This window comes from Trachinotus anak, unplaced genomic scaffold (genome assembly GCF_046630095.1).
Source record: "Trachinotus anak isolate AG129_WGS33_773 ecotype Australia unplaced genomic scaffold, CSIRO_AGI_Tana_v1 ptg000011l, whole genome shotgun sequence".
Classification (NCBI taxonomy): Eukaryota; Metazoa; Chordata; class Actinopteri; order Carangiformes; family Carangidae; genus Trachinotus; species Trachinotus anak.
Window position 1 is genome coordinate 9,837,818 of NW_027273862.1, and position 12,526 is coordinate 9,850,343.

Genomic DNA, 12,526 nt, shown 5'->3' on the forward strand with positions numbered 1-12,526 from the left:
CCTCTCAATCGTTGCAACAAAAGGCAAAGAGAAGTGAAGTCTAAAGGTATTTCTAGCACATGAACTAAAGCTTTGTGTAGTACTTAAAATTGCTACAATACAACATAGAATAAAGGGGTCCTATTTTAGCACGTTTCAGATCATTGTTATGGTTTTAAAGCTTGCAACTTTACTGTTTTGGTCTTCATATGAATGCAAATGCTGTTCCTAATAAAAGTTGATGATATGTCAATGTTGTTTTCGTTGCTCCCAAACCCCCCAAAACAATTACTGCAAATAGTGCAGGCTAAAATCTTAGTAAGACTCATCAACGTGTAATGTTTGAGCAGGGATACATGAATGATTTTGGTGTCTATATTCTAATCTTCAATCTCCCAAGAGGTAGGTTTACAAGTCTAAAAACCAAGCGAGGCTCACACTGAGAAACAGAGCCTGAATAATATTTTGTACTTTTTTTAAATGTGGGTATCAACATGAACTTTTCTTCTGGAGCAGTTTGATCTAGCAGGTGAAGAGTTTTAGAAGGAGATGTACAAAGCCCCAAAGCAAAAGCGAATTTCTGTCTGAGGTGAATTTTGTGTATTTATTTGTGGATACAAAAATATGTATGTTTTCTTCCAACAGTTGAGTTATAACTTATTGAATCATAGCCTGTGCCAGTGAGAAGATGGCACATGATACAAAAATTAAATTAGTTTGAATAAAGTTCAGAAGTTTGAATAATACATCAATGTGTTTGAGGGCTTTTAGGCTTAAACACTAAATGGTGATTTAGGATTTTACAACTTTGGAAAGTCTGTCTCCATCCCACTCAATGAGATTAAAAATGACATGTTACATGTTGTATATGTTTGATTGACCAAGGCAGTATACTTTTATTAAATTTAACAAATTCCTTTTTTTAATCTGGGTTACCACTTATCTTTAAATGAAAACCTAAACACCTCCAATGATGTTGTTCACTGTGTGTTTTTTTGGCAGCTTTGATTAAGTGGCACTATTAAATACATCTAGATGTTAACACCTTCACTCACTTTCCTATGACTGACGCTTTCGCCCAAGAGGAGATGTCGCCAGGTGGCATCTAACCTCCCTCAGATGTTTTGACCCTAAACTGAAACATCCTCCAGTGGGTAGGCTGGCAGTGATGGCTGGTATTTGCCCATCTTCTAGCTTCCAGCTCAACTCCAAGAGGCTCTTTCTGCTGCCTCCCTAAACCTGTGAGCAGCTGTCTTTCTCTCCATCCCTGCTATTCCCAGAATTGTGAGCATCTTCCACAAAGACTGTGCCTGGAAAAAAAACCTTACATTACAACCACCAACAGGGCATTTGAGAGTGAGAGCACTTTTCCACTTGAGACTGAATTTCATTACCACCAGAATTTGATGCAGCGGTACAAAGCCAGACCAAATTGCTTTTAAGCAAATATAGCAACCACATAGACACGATAATTTGTTAAAATGCATAAGTTTGAAAAGGCACACTATGTCTCATGTCCCATTTTATTTACTGCAATGTGAAAAATGAGTATATCACCTCATGTTAAAAAAAAGGCTGATGATATTGTCATCATATTTTCTCTTTCTGCTATTATTATGATAGATTATCTCTGTTGCTGACGAATTTGAGCACAAATGGTTGGAAATTAGGGCTGCACAATTCACCAAAATTGCAATATGGCCGAGTGGAATAATATAAAACAAAAAAATCGGCTGCAATTTGTCACATGCCATACAAATGTGCCATTTGTATCATAACATATGATAAATACAAGATATAAGGGAGCATGCTTGTTTGGTACGAGCCCCGACAAAAATCACATCATCACCATTTTTACATTTTTTCAGTAGAAAATTATAAAGTAGAAATGATCACATCAACTGAAATTGTGACTTGCCAAAATATTTCCAATATGTTTTTTTTTTTGCATATTGTTCAGCCCTTTTGGAAAAATAGATATGTGAACATATAGGGGATGTACTACCATTAAGAACAAGTATTATGGTACCACACTTAAAATGACAAATGGCTCTTTAATGGAACTTTATTAAATGCTTATTTGCTTTTCTTCCGTCTAACTTCAACAAATGCTTCAGTGGGTCTCCTTCCTTTTTTTTCAAACTTAAAAACACGACTGAGTTGTGTTGAGACACACCTTGACTGCAAGAGCTTGTGATGAATGAAGCCGGAAGACTAGGCTGACAAATGAGTTTGGGGTCAGCATGTTCCCTTCCTTCCTGGCTGTAACTTGAACCCCACATAAGTATCTATCCTAAATTGGAACCAGGGAAATTAATCCATTGCAATAAATTAGAGCAGATCCTGCAACATGCACTCAAGGACATTACAAGGGAAGGAGACCAAGTATTGCTTTGCCAGTCGTTTGCAAATGCATCAGTAGTCTGGAAATGTCGGAGTTATTTCATATTAAAATGTTGTTTTGCTGCATATTTTATATATATTTACATATATTTTGCTGATTTGTTTGTCCTCTCTGCTTGTTAATGAGTGGCATCACGTGGTGAAGTTTGCCAGATATGAAAAACATCTGGTTCAAACCCTTACAGTGACTCAGATGATTACTGTGTATTCTATACTGAACAACTGCTAAATATAAAACTATACACAGAACACATTTCTCTCACATGGCCTCAACCCAAGGCATTGCACTGAACAATCCAACCACATATCAACCACGGTGCTTAATTACATTGAGAGTTTCCTTTAACTCAGCCCAGATATTTGTCCGCCAATCTGTATCTGTCAGCAAACACTCCAGTCCAGATGTTGCCCCTTCATTAAGAAAAAATATTTTGTGCTTTATTTTCTGATCATATAGTAACAAGAGACAGATGTGAAAAGGTAAAAGGACAAACCTAATAGTAGTCATATTTTATACTGCATATTCATACACAAGAAAGTTGTTGAAAGTTGTGAAAATTGTGGGTGTGTGTCTTATAATAGACATAAAAGTGTACAAATGACAGTTATACATAGAAATGAAAACTAAAAATGTAAAATAAGAGACAAAATAAGAGGATCAGATGTTAAGATGATAAAATTATATGTACCACCCCAACACTGTATCATGCTTAGGCTGCTTTATTCACCTTAGGCAGGAATGACAGGGCGTTTGAGTTCAGCCTCCAAAGGTAGCACCATGAAGGTTTACCTGTTTTGGGCGAACAAAATAAATGCTCCACTATCAACTACAGAAACTTTCAAAGTTAGCAGTAAATTTATTCACATCGACTTTTTGGAGTACATAAACAATATTCCCCCTTCAGTTGCAATGAAAACCCAAATGAACACTAATTAGACCCCTGCTGATTCGTGGGGTACTGAACTAGACTCCACAATGACCCTACACACAGCGCACACATGGAAGTTGTCCGGTGAGATGAAACCAGATGGCAGCGGCGGCGGAGTGCTCGTCGGGAGGCACAGTCTTTTCTGGTCAGCAGTGGCGTCCTCTGGCCTTGTGACCAGCAGACTTCAGCTCAGCACAGACACACTCACAAACGGTTCACTCTCATCAACTGTGATTACGCATAAAATGTGCCATGTCCCTTTTCAGCATTTCCCCTGCTTCCACATCTCCACTGTTACCATGTTTTTTTTTTTCTGCCCCCCGCCCTCAGACATCTCTGACTACTTACCAAAGGTGACAAACAACCAAACAAAATAACTCACACTAAAGGCACAGTATGTGGTTTTTTTCCCATATCTTTAGTTTCCCAAAGTTCGCTTTCAATATTCATTAGAACTGTTTATTTTAACTATTTAAACTATCTAAATGATCTAAATCTCTCAGTCAACAACTTTTACTTGTTTTACTCAATTATTGTCATCTAACTTTGTTGGGGACTTGTTTTCATCCTAGAAACACCAAGATCAATACTACAGTTGTACTACCAAGTGCACTAAAAGTTACCGAAAAAAAAGTTCACCATCACCGACTTAATTTGCTCCACAAATGTGAACAGAAAAGCCTGCATGGCCTGTTAGAGCATGAAACACAGGTTGAAACAAAACTAGGAATGAAAAAAATATATAACCTTTGTATCTGTAGACCTCCAAAAGTATTTCTAAAAAACAAACAAACAAACAAAAACATTTTTAACTGGTAACTACAGGACGAACCAGGGCAGCCTTTACTTATCCTGGCTTTTCAATCCACAACCTATAAATGTCATTTGTAGGCAATGCCTACAAATGAGATGTGACTGAGTTGAGCAAACAGTACTAGTCACACTGTATATATCGGATATCAATTAACCTGCGTTGTTGGAACAACTCAAAGGGTCACAAGATAACTCTTGATCATCATCCCTCACAATAAAATCAAGGAGGTTCTGTCTTTTCACCGCGCTCAAAAGTGTGTTGCTTTCACCTGGCTCTGAAAGTTTACTTCATACTTGAATCAAATGACTATAAATAAGAGGATTGTGCTGCATGAAGGCAAACATAAACTCTTTGCCAAAGCAGACTAGTGTAGAGAGCAAACCAGAGAAACAGACAGACCACCCAGCCTCAGGGCACATTACCAATTACTCATCCAAATGAGATCACAGCCTAGCACTGGCCTTTCTATATTGACAAAAATCTCTTTTTAGGATCAAAGAGATTTAAATAAGCGATTCCAGTGCTTTTTGTGTGTACAGAGCCCGTACAAAACAGCAAAACACCAAAATCACTTTTGTTGGTATGATCCTTGCATTTGTGATGAGTGGCTTTAGTTAAGCTACAGTGGAGTCCACCTGCCCTGCGAGGAGAAAATCCAACCTGACGTCGTTAGTTTTAGAGAATTCATCGACCATAATGCGAGACTGAAGAGACAGCTGCAGTTCATCACCCTCGCTAAGCCGTAAACGTGTCCTCACTTTTGTTTCAGCTTCTCGCACAGCGCTGCCATGTAATGGACCTTGATTATGTAATTAGGCCCTGTTGCTGGCTCTCACTATTTCCCTTTTGTATTCTTACACTTCTCAAACCTGAGTGGTTAAGGCGTAGGAATGTGCTGTGAGAAGCTGAAAGACTGCTGTAATTAATCCCTGTCACCTCTCCTCCTCGCCTAAACCTGTGTTCAAATTTCGGTGAGACATTGCCATGGAAACAGAGCCCAGTGGTTAGATTTAGTCGGACATGTTTATTAAAATTTCTGTAACCATTTCATTAGACAAATTAGATGGATTTCAGAGGGGAAACCCTGCCAGAGAAATACATCCGTACAAATATGTCAGCCCCACACAGGAATGACAGGAATTAGTGCTTAAAGTAATTCATTTTGAATGAGGTGTAAACACGGGTCAGGAGATATCCTCAAGACTGATACACTCATTTCTGTACAGCAATGCGAAGCCGGTTAGCTTAGCTTAGCATAAAGACCCGAAGCAGCAAGCCATAGGTAATGTGCCCTTTTGATGGGAGTGCCACATAAAACAGAAAATACAGAAACAGAAGTTTTATGCCCTCAGATGTGAAGCCTTGACCAGATAGCTCACTGGGATTTAGATACTTGAGCTTAGATTCTGTCACTTTGACCCCATCTCCTTTTTGATATGACGATAAGTTTAGATTTGAGTAGGCCATGAGGACAACGAAGAGACTCATTTCTCCACGTTCTTGCAGCTGACAGACTTGTTCATGTTTCTCACAGTGGAAGAGATGATTTTTTTCAGCAGCTCTGAGTCTCAGCTGCCTGTGTCCTATCTCATGATTCACGTCTTATGTAACAGTTTCTAGTGGAGGATTTCACACAGCACAGACAGCAGCCAAACTGGGGCTTTTTTTTCTAATTAATGTTTCTCCTGTGGTTCCTTACAACTTATTTCCCCCTGGTATTTATTGTGAAGTAATTCTCTTTTTCTTTCTTTCTTTCTTTCTTTTTTCTTTTATTTTTACTTTCTTTTTTCCTGTCTTTTCTTTTCCTTTCTTTCCTTTTTCCCCCCTAATGTCAGTGAATATTAAAGTTGAGGTCAGACCACTCCCCCGAGTGCTGTCCTCGGCCTCTGATTGGCGCGGACATAAAGGTGGAGCGGCCGCAGAGCGCGCAGGACTCGGGGACAGCGGGGGAGCCGCGCAGATGCAGCCGCTGTGCGCGAACCTGCTGCCTCGCCAAACTTACAGCATCCCACCTATGGAAAACAAACGACCACTGACACCGACGTGGCTTCACTCTTCCGGGGATTTTTGAAGTACTTGGGGTCCCAGACCTGCGCAAAAGGCTAAACCCTCAGCCTCCACTGCACATGAACGTAAGTTTTTGTTTGTTTTTGTTTTGGATGCAGTGGTCTATATGCTCCCTGTAGTTCGTGGTTACATGGGAAAATGAAAATGGGCTATTTATCTTCCATTTATCACCGATATGCTTTATTGAGCTGATTAGGCTGTTAAAATCACTCGGTCTCAGTGTTATCTAAGTGGTGGGGGTCGGCAGATGGACCAAAATAAACCGCTCTCCTCTCTGGTGAAGAGTTGTGGGATATTCAGTGTGATCTGGCTGCGGAACAGTAAAATGTCTCTAATTAATAATCTTACTCCTGTATCCACATATTCCACACATTTAAACGTCATGAAGGCCGAGTTTCTCTTAAAAAAAAAAACCCAATATGAACAGAAAATGTTGAGTTCATCTCATTGTTGAGATCAGTCTTTATTTATTTTTTTTAGTTCGTATCAAAATTTGAAAATTCTCAAAACAAGCAAAGAAACAGCGTGTGAGTGCCCTAATGTGCTTAAACGGGTGTTTGCATCTCCAAATGCACTACAGAATATGTTTACATAAATAATATTTACATGATGTTATGTGCCAATTCCATCAGCCCCCCCCCCCCTCTTAATTTATGATCATGGCTCCTCTTTCACAGAATTTATCACCAGGAGGTGGTAGGAGAAGATGGCTGAAATCACACACTCCATGTGTCCTGTGATTTTATGAGTGCTCTCAAAAAGGCCTGAGGTGTTTTGTTGTCAGCCTTCCAGCTCTGCTGTGCTATGCAGGTGCGGGCACTACGATACTAACTCAAAAAACAGGGATACTGGGATACTGAACAAAGTCCATAGGGATTAAATCCATCTGCACATTATTATTTACATTCATCCTATTAACATTTAAAATCTGAAGTAAAAATGTAATGATGATTTTAGCGTGTTGCATTTATATTGGGAAACAATTTTGTTTTGGGCTTCCACCCCAAAGACCATGGTGACTGAAAAAATAATATTGCCATTATTTATGTTGTCATGCCTTCAAGGAATTCTGAATAGCACATAAAGTTTGCAGGTTGTGGTTGAAGATAATTACTATTACATGCACTTTATGAAACATGCACCCGTGCAGAAGTTTATATAGTGTAATATTGACTAAATGCACTGTATTCATATTTTCCATGTCACTTTTGCTCCATCCTTCCACATCACTGAATTGCAATGCGAATGAGGCTTCCATATATGCATATTACTTCCTCTTGATGAGCTGCTGTATTATTCATTCATGGGATGTTTGTGTTTCTCTTGTGACACCGTGTTGATCCGCGCCCACTTCATCGCCACTGACTCATCCATCCTGCACCTGATTGATTCCCTCTTTATGTTTCACACTTGTTTACAGCGCTGCTCTTCGAAGTGGATGAGCATAATGTTTCTTCCTCTGCGAGCCTCAGAAAATGGACACCACTCTGTGTGACTCTGCAGTGACCATGTACCACCTGACAACAGAGCACCAACTGAACGCCAGCTGCAACTGCTCCTCTCCCCCTTGCAACTGGACAGCAGGTGGCGACGCCCTGCAGCTGCCCTCATTCACCACAGCGGCCAAAGTCAGAGTGATTATTACCTTCATCCTCTGTGCCATATCGGCCTTTTGCAACCTGGCTGTGCTGTGGGCGGCACGCAGCGATGGGAAGCGTAAATCCCATGTCAGGGTGCTGATAATCAACCTGACGGTGGCTGATCTGCTGGTGACGTTCATTGTGATGCCTGTGGATGCAGTGTGGAACATCACAGTCCAGTGGCTTGCTGGCGACTTTGCCTGCAGGCTCCTGATGTTTCTTAAGCTGCAGGCAATGTACTCCTGTGCCTTTGTCACTGTGGTGATCAGTCTGGATAGGCAGTCAGCCATCCTCAACCCTCTGGCTATCAATAAGGCCAGAAAGAGGAACAGAGTCATGCTCTCTGTGGCATGGGGCATGAGCGCCGTGCTGTCAGTCCCTCAGGTAAGGTCATGTAGCCCAGCCAGCAAGGGTGTGGGAGTGATCCTATGATTTTCATTAAGTGTCCTGTTGTATTTACAGAGAAACCTGGCCTCTTTCTATACTCTGGTCAAATTCTTTGGGTGAAGGGCCTTATTTGAATATTTTATAACCTGTGATTTACAGAATGTTCCACAAGAAATATTTTACAAAGACAGAAAACCATGTTATAGAGACACATGAAAAGTGTGGCTGCCAGCTGGCTTCCCAACCTCAGTCTGAAATAAATGGTCACCCGAAGAGCAAGAAGAGCTTCTATAATTTCTCTCAGAACATGAAGCTCATTTTAACCTTGCTTCTGTTTGAAATTGGACCAATTTACCAAATGCACATTAGATAGCTAGGTAGCACACAGACACACTCCAGAACTTTTTCATTTCCCTCCAGTTTCTCTTTTTCCCTCTCAGCTCAGACCTCCATGGAGGCCTGTGTTACAGTGGAATAATTTCAAGCCATGGTGACACAATTAGTATGATTAATTGATTAAATGTTCAAAATAATAATAACATGAAATATAGCAAATTAAACTTTCTGTCTTCATCTTCCTGGTTAAAATGCATCAGATGAAGCTGTTTTGGAAAGGAAATTTGCACAACCAAATAGCACCACAGGGAAGTGGGAAAGTAGGTTTCTCATCAGGCTGCTTACTACATGTCATGTCTTGGGACAGGATCTGTCCCTGGCAGGTCAACCAGAATGATGATATGCTCACCAAACGCACGGTAGTAGCGATGGATGTTACCTCACATCCCTGAAGATGGCTTTTAGAATATTGTTTCTTTCCCTCCTTAGATATTCCTTTTTCGCAACGTGACCATCAACCATCCCGAGGACTTCACTCAGTGTACAACACGTGGAAGTTTTGTCACTCACTGGCATGAAACCTCCTACAACATGTTCACCTTTTCCTGCCTGTTCCTGCTGCCTCTGGTCATCATGATCACCTGCTACACGAGGATCTTCTGTGAGATCTCCAAGCGACTGAAAAAGGACAACTGTAAGTTCAAACTGAGCCTGAAGCCCATTGTATCAGGTTACATGAATGATTAGCACTTAAAACATAACTGCTGCTGCACTCTACGTTTGACCCTTTTATCAACTGAATTTATAAAGGCTGGTGTGTGGTTGTTGGCTGATTTATTGCTTATTGCTTATTGCTTAACAGAAATGTTGTGGAGAGCAATGCTTAGTCAGTAGGATGAATCCTACTGACTAAGCATTTTTCAGTGCTGTTAGAAATATAAAAGAGCTAAAACTATCTGCATGATACATGAGAAACTTTTTATAATTTGAGTACTTTGGCAAAGCAAATCTTGTGCTACATGATTTGATCCGGCTTTTATCTTCTGGTCACAAAGTCAAATGGAAAAGCCAGTTGTAGCAAAGGCATTTTTTCTTATTTTTGTACCACAGCACTCCAAGAGTGAACCACTCATAACCTTGAGGAAAGAAGACTGCTTGTCTTTTCCACTAAACTAGCTTCCACATGTTACATAATGTATTCATTTTATATGTATCAAGCCATTTATAATGTGTAGTGTTTTGTTTTTGTCAACCGTTCTGTCCCCAGTGCCCTCCAATGAAGTGCATTTACGGTGTTCGAAGAATAACATCCCCAGAGCCCGGATGAGAACTCTAAAAATGAGTATTGTAATTGTCTTGTCTTTTATTATCTGCTGGACTCCATACTACCTGCTGGGTCTATGGTATTGGTTCTTCCCAGATGACCTGGAGGGGAAGGTCTCCCACTCCCTGACCCATATCCTGTTCATCTTTGGTCTCGTCAACGCCTGCCTGGACCCAGTCATCTACGGCCTGTTCACCATTCACTTCCGAAAGGGGCTCCGGAGGTATTACTGCAGTGCTGCCACAGCATCTGACCAGGATGCCAACACTGTTATAACTGGATCTTTCACTTGTGCTGCCAATTCTTTACCACCGAAAAGAGAAGTGAGCCCTTCCAGCCAGGAGAGGTTCATGTTGTGCAGTGATAATCACAGCAAAACAGAATCAGCGTCACCAGGGAGCATCTTTTTAACAATGGACAATGATGTAGAAAGAGATCTAAACCAGTCCAGCCCCGAGAGTGTCATATGAGGAGAGGGCAAAATATTCCCCACAGCTTCTACCACTGTTGTATAACTATACTATGTATTCAGATTTATTCATTGTCTGACTGTCTAATGTGTGGGGTCCTGTATTCCTTGATCATCACTATGTGTCATTTTGGCTTACCTCAAAACAAAAAAAGTTGGAAGTTTTGTATCTTCTGTAAGGGGGTGGGCTCTTAAAGGAATGTTTATGTGGTTTGTAAATTGTAATTTGTTGTCATCTTGAATTAAATGTATTCACTGGGATGAGTTTCTATTGTGAATCTGTTGCTATTGGAAATGTAGACTTTCAGATGTAAAATTTCACAAGCCCAGTCAGAAGAGAAATCCATGCATATAGCTGAAATTGTAAGCACGCAAGCTTGTGTTGCACAGCAATGCCGAGCAATTTGTGTGTAAATCTGTTATGCAAACACGTTTCTGTGTCTGTGCTGATGTGTAGTTGTAGGCTCCCTGGGGCAAATCCGCAGGGAGCCTGCCTATAATCAGCGTTGAGTCATAGCACCCAAACGGAAAGGCCATTTCTACCCTGTAATTGTGACAAATTGATCTGTGGCAGAGACAAGAAATAACTTTAAAATGATCAGCTCCTGAGCTCTTAGGAACAGAAGATGATCTTTTGTTCAGAACAAAGGACAATTAAGACATGTAGGTTTACATGCAGTGGGCTATATCATCTCATTCAACCAGACTATCAACTGTGACTCATCATCAATTTGTGTTACAAAAGAAATGTGTGTAGAAAAGGTAAAGCATCTGTAATTACGGATGAAATAACAGCTGCATTGTCACTGGGGTGTATTTCAGCTCTCCAGGCCTTCTGTGGAAAATTTTCTACATCACTTTCTATTGTAGCTACAATCCATAACTATTTTAAACAGAGATAAGACTGTGGATATAGCTGCAATTGTAAGCATACAACTGTGACTCAACATCAATTTGTGCTTGTGTTACAAAAGAAATAATGTGTCTAGAAAAGGTAAATCATCTGTAATTGTAGATGAAATAACAGCTGTATTGTCATTGAGGTGTATTTCAATCCTCCAGGCCTTCTGTGGAAAATTTTCTACATCACTTTCTATTGTGGCTACGAGCCATAACTATTTTAAACAGAGTTAAGACTGAATTCAGTTGTTACATGTATCACCTGTCTTTCATTAACTATAATCCTGCCTGCACTAACTCTTACTTGATTCAGCGATAAATACAATGTGCCAGCAGGACCGTGGAAATTGTCCCTAAATACTAGATTTTAGACAAAACATTTTCAATTCCTTTGGGCCACAACTAATGGTTAATTTTATTATCTATTAATCTTGCAATTACTTTTAACCAATAGCTTGCTATCTCTGTAGTAAAAACTACCCATAACAAGCTCCGAGAGCCCAATGTGATGTCTTCAGATTGTCTATTTGACAGTTCCACATCCAAAGTTTTTATGTTTACTATCAAAGGACTAAGGACTAAGAGAGATGACTATGAAAATAATAGAAAATAAATACAGAAAATATATGGCTGCAGCCAGTGCTTAAAAATGCCTTAATGATTAATTTACTATAAAATATGTTAGTAAATTTACTTTAACATAAATACACTTATTCATTGTCATTGAGAACATTAATACCACCCTTATGTCTGCATGGTAAATATGAGGATATGGAAACAGACAGCAAGCCTGGCTTTGATCCATAAAAAAAGTGTAAAAAGCAATTTGCTGTTTTTTCCGGTGGATTATGTTGTGGACTATTTCTTAGCAAGGACAAAACCTCCTATAAAATAGAAAAAAAAACATACTAGCATGAGAACAGTATACTGTATCATGTCTAACTCTCAGCAATATGGTGAAAAGGTGTATTTAGCAAAATGTTGAGCTTCTCTTAGTGACATCATACCACCATTTCAGTATTGTTTTGTAATAAAATAAGCTCAGTACACGTGATGATGGCAGGTTTGTTTTGCATGTTGCAGAAAATGTTGATGAAGCAAAAAATGTCACAAATACGTGATCTCTAAAGAACAAAATATAAAGGAGACAGATGAAAAGTCAAATGAGTATATGAGTAAAATCAACAGCAAATAGTGGCAAGGATTAAAGTCTCTCCCTCACTGTAGGTGCTTGGTTTAATATAAGAGGCCACTGCTGTATTGTTTTTCCTGATTGAC

At 39.7% G+C, this 12,526-nt stretch overlaps 1 protein-coding gene across 2 annotated transcripts; it reads left to right on the forward strand.

Annotated features, from left to right (window-relative positions):
* Positions 1–5,849: 5,849 nt before the first annotated feature.
* Positions 5,850–10,607, forward strand: LOC139627656 (putative gonadotropin-releasing hormone II receptor). Of its 2 annotated transcripts, XM_071488650.1 has the most exons (5): positions 5,850–6,257; positions 6,870–7,002; positions 7,613–8,216; positions 9,045–9,249; positions 9,823–10,607. In XM_071488650.1, the coding sequence occupies exons 3-5, from the start codon at positions 7,668–7,670 to the stop codon at positions 10,347–10,349; spliced, it is 1,281 nt and encodes a 426-aa protein (XP_071344751.1). In that variant the 5' UTR covers positions 5,850–6,257; positions 6,870–7,002; positions 7,613–7,667; the 3' UTR covers positions 10,350–10,607. The 2 variants fall into 2 exon arrangements, with proteins under 2 accessions (XP_071344751.1, XP_071344750.1); XM_071488649.1 differs by lacking the exon at positions 6,870–7,002 and having other exon boundaries at positions 5,853–6,257.
* The last annotated feature ends 1,919 nt before the right edge of the window (positions 10,608–12,526 follow it).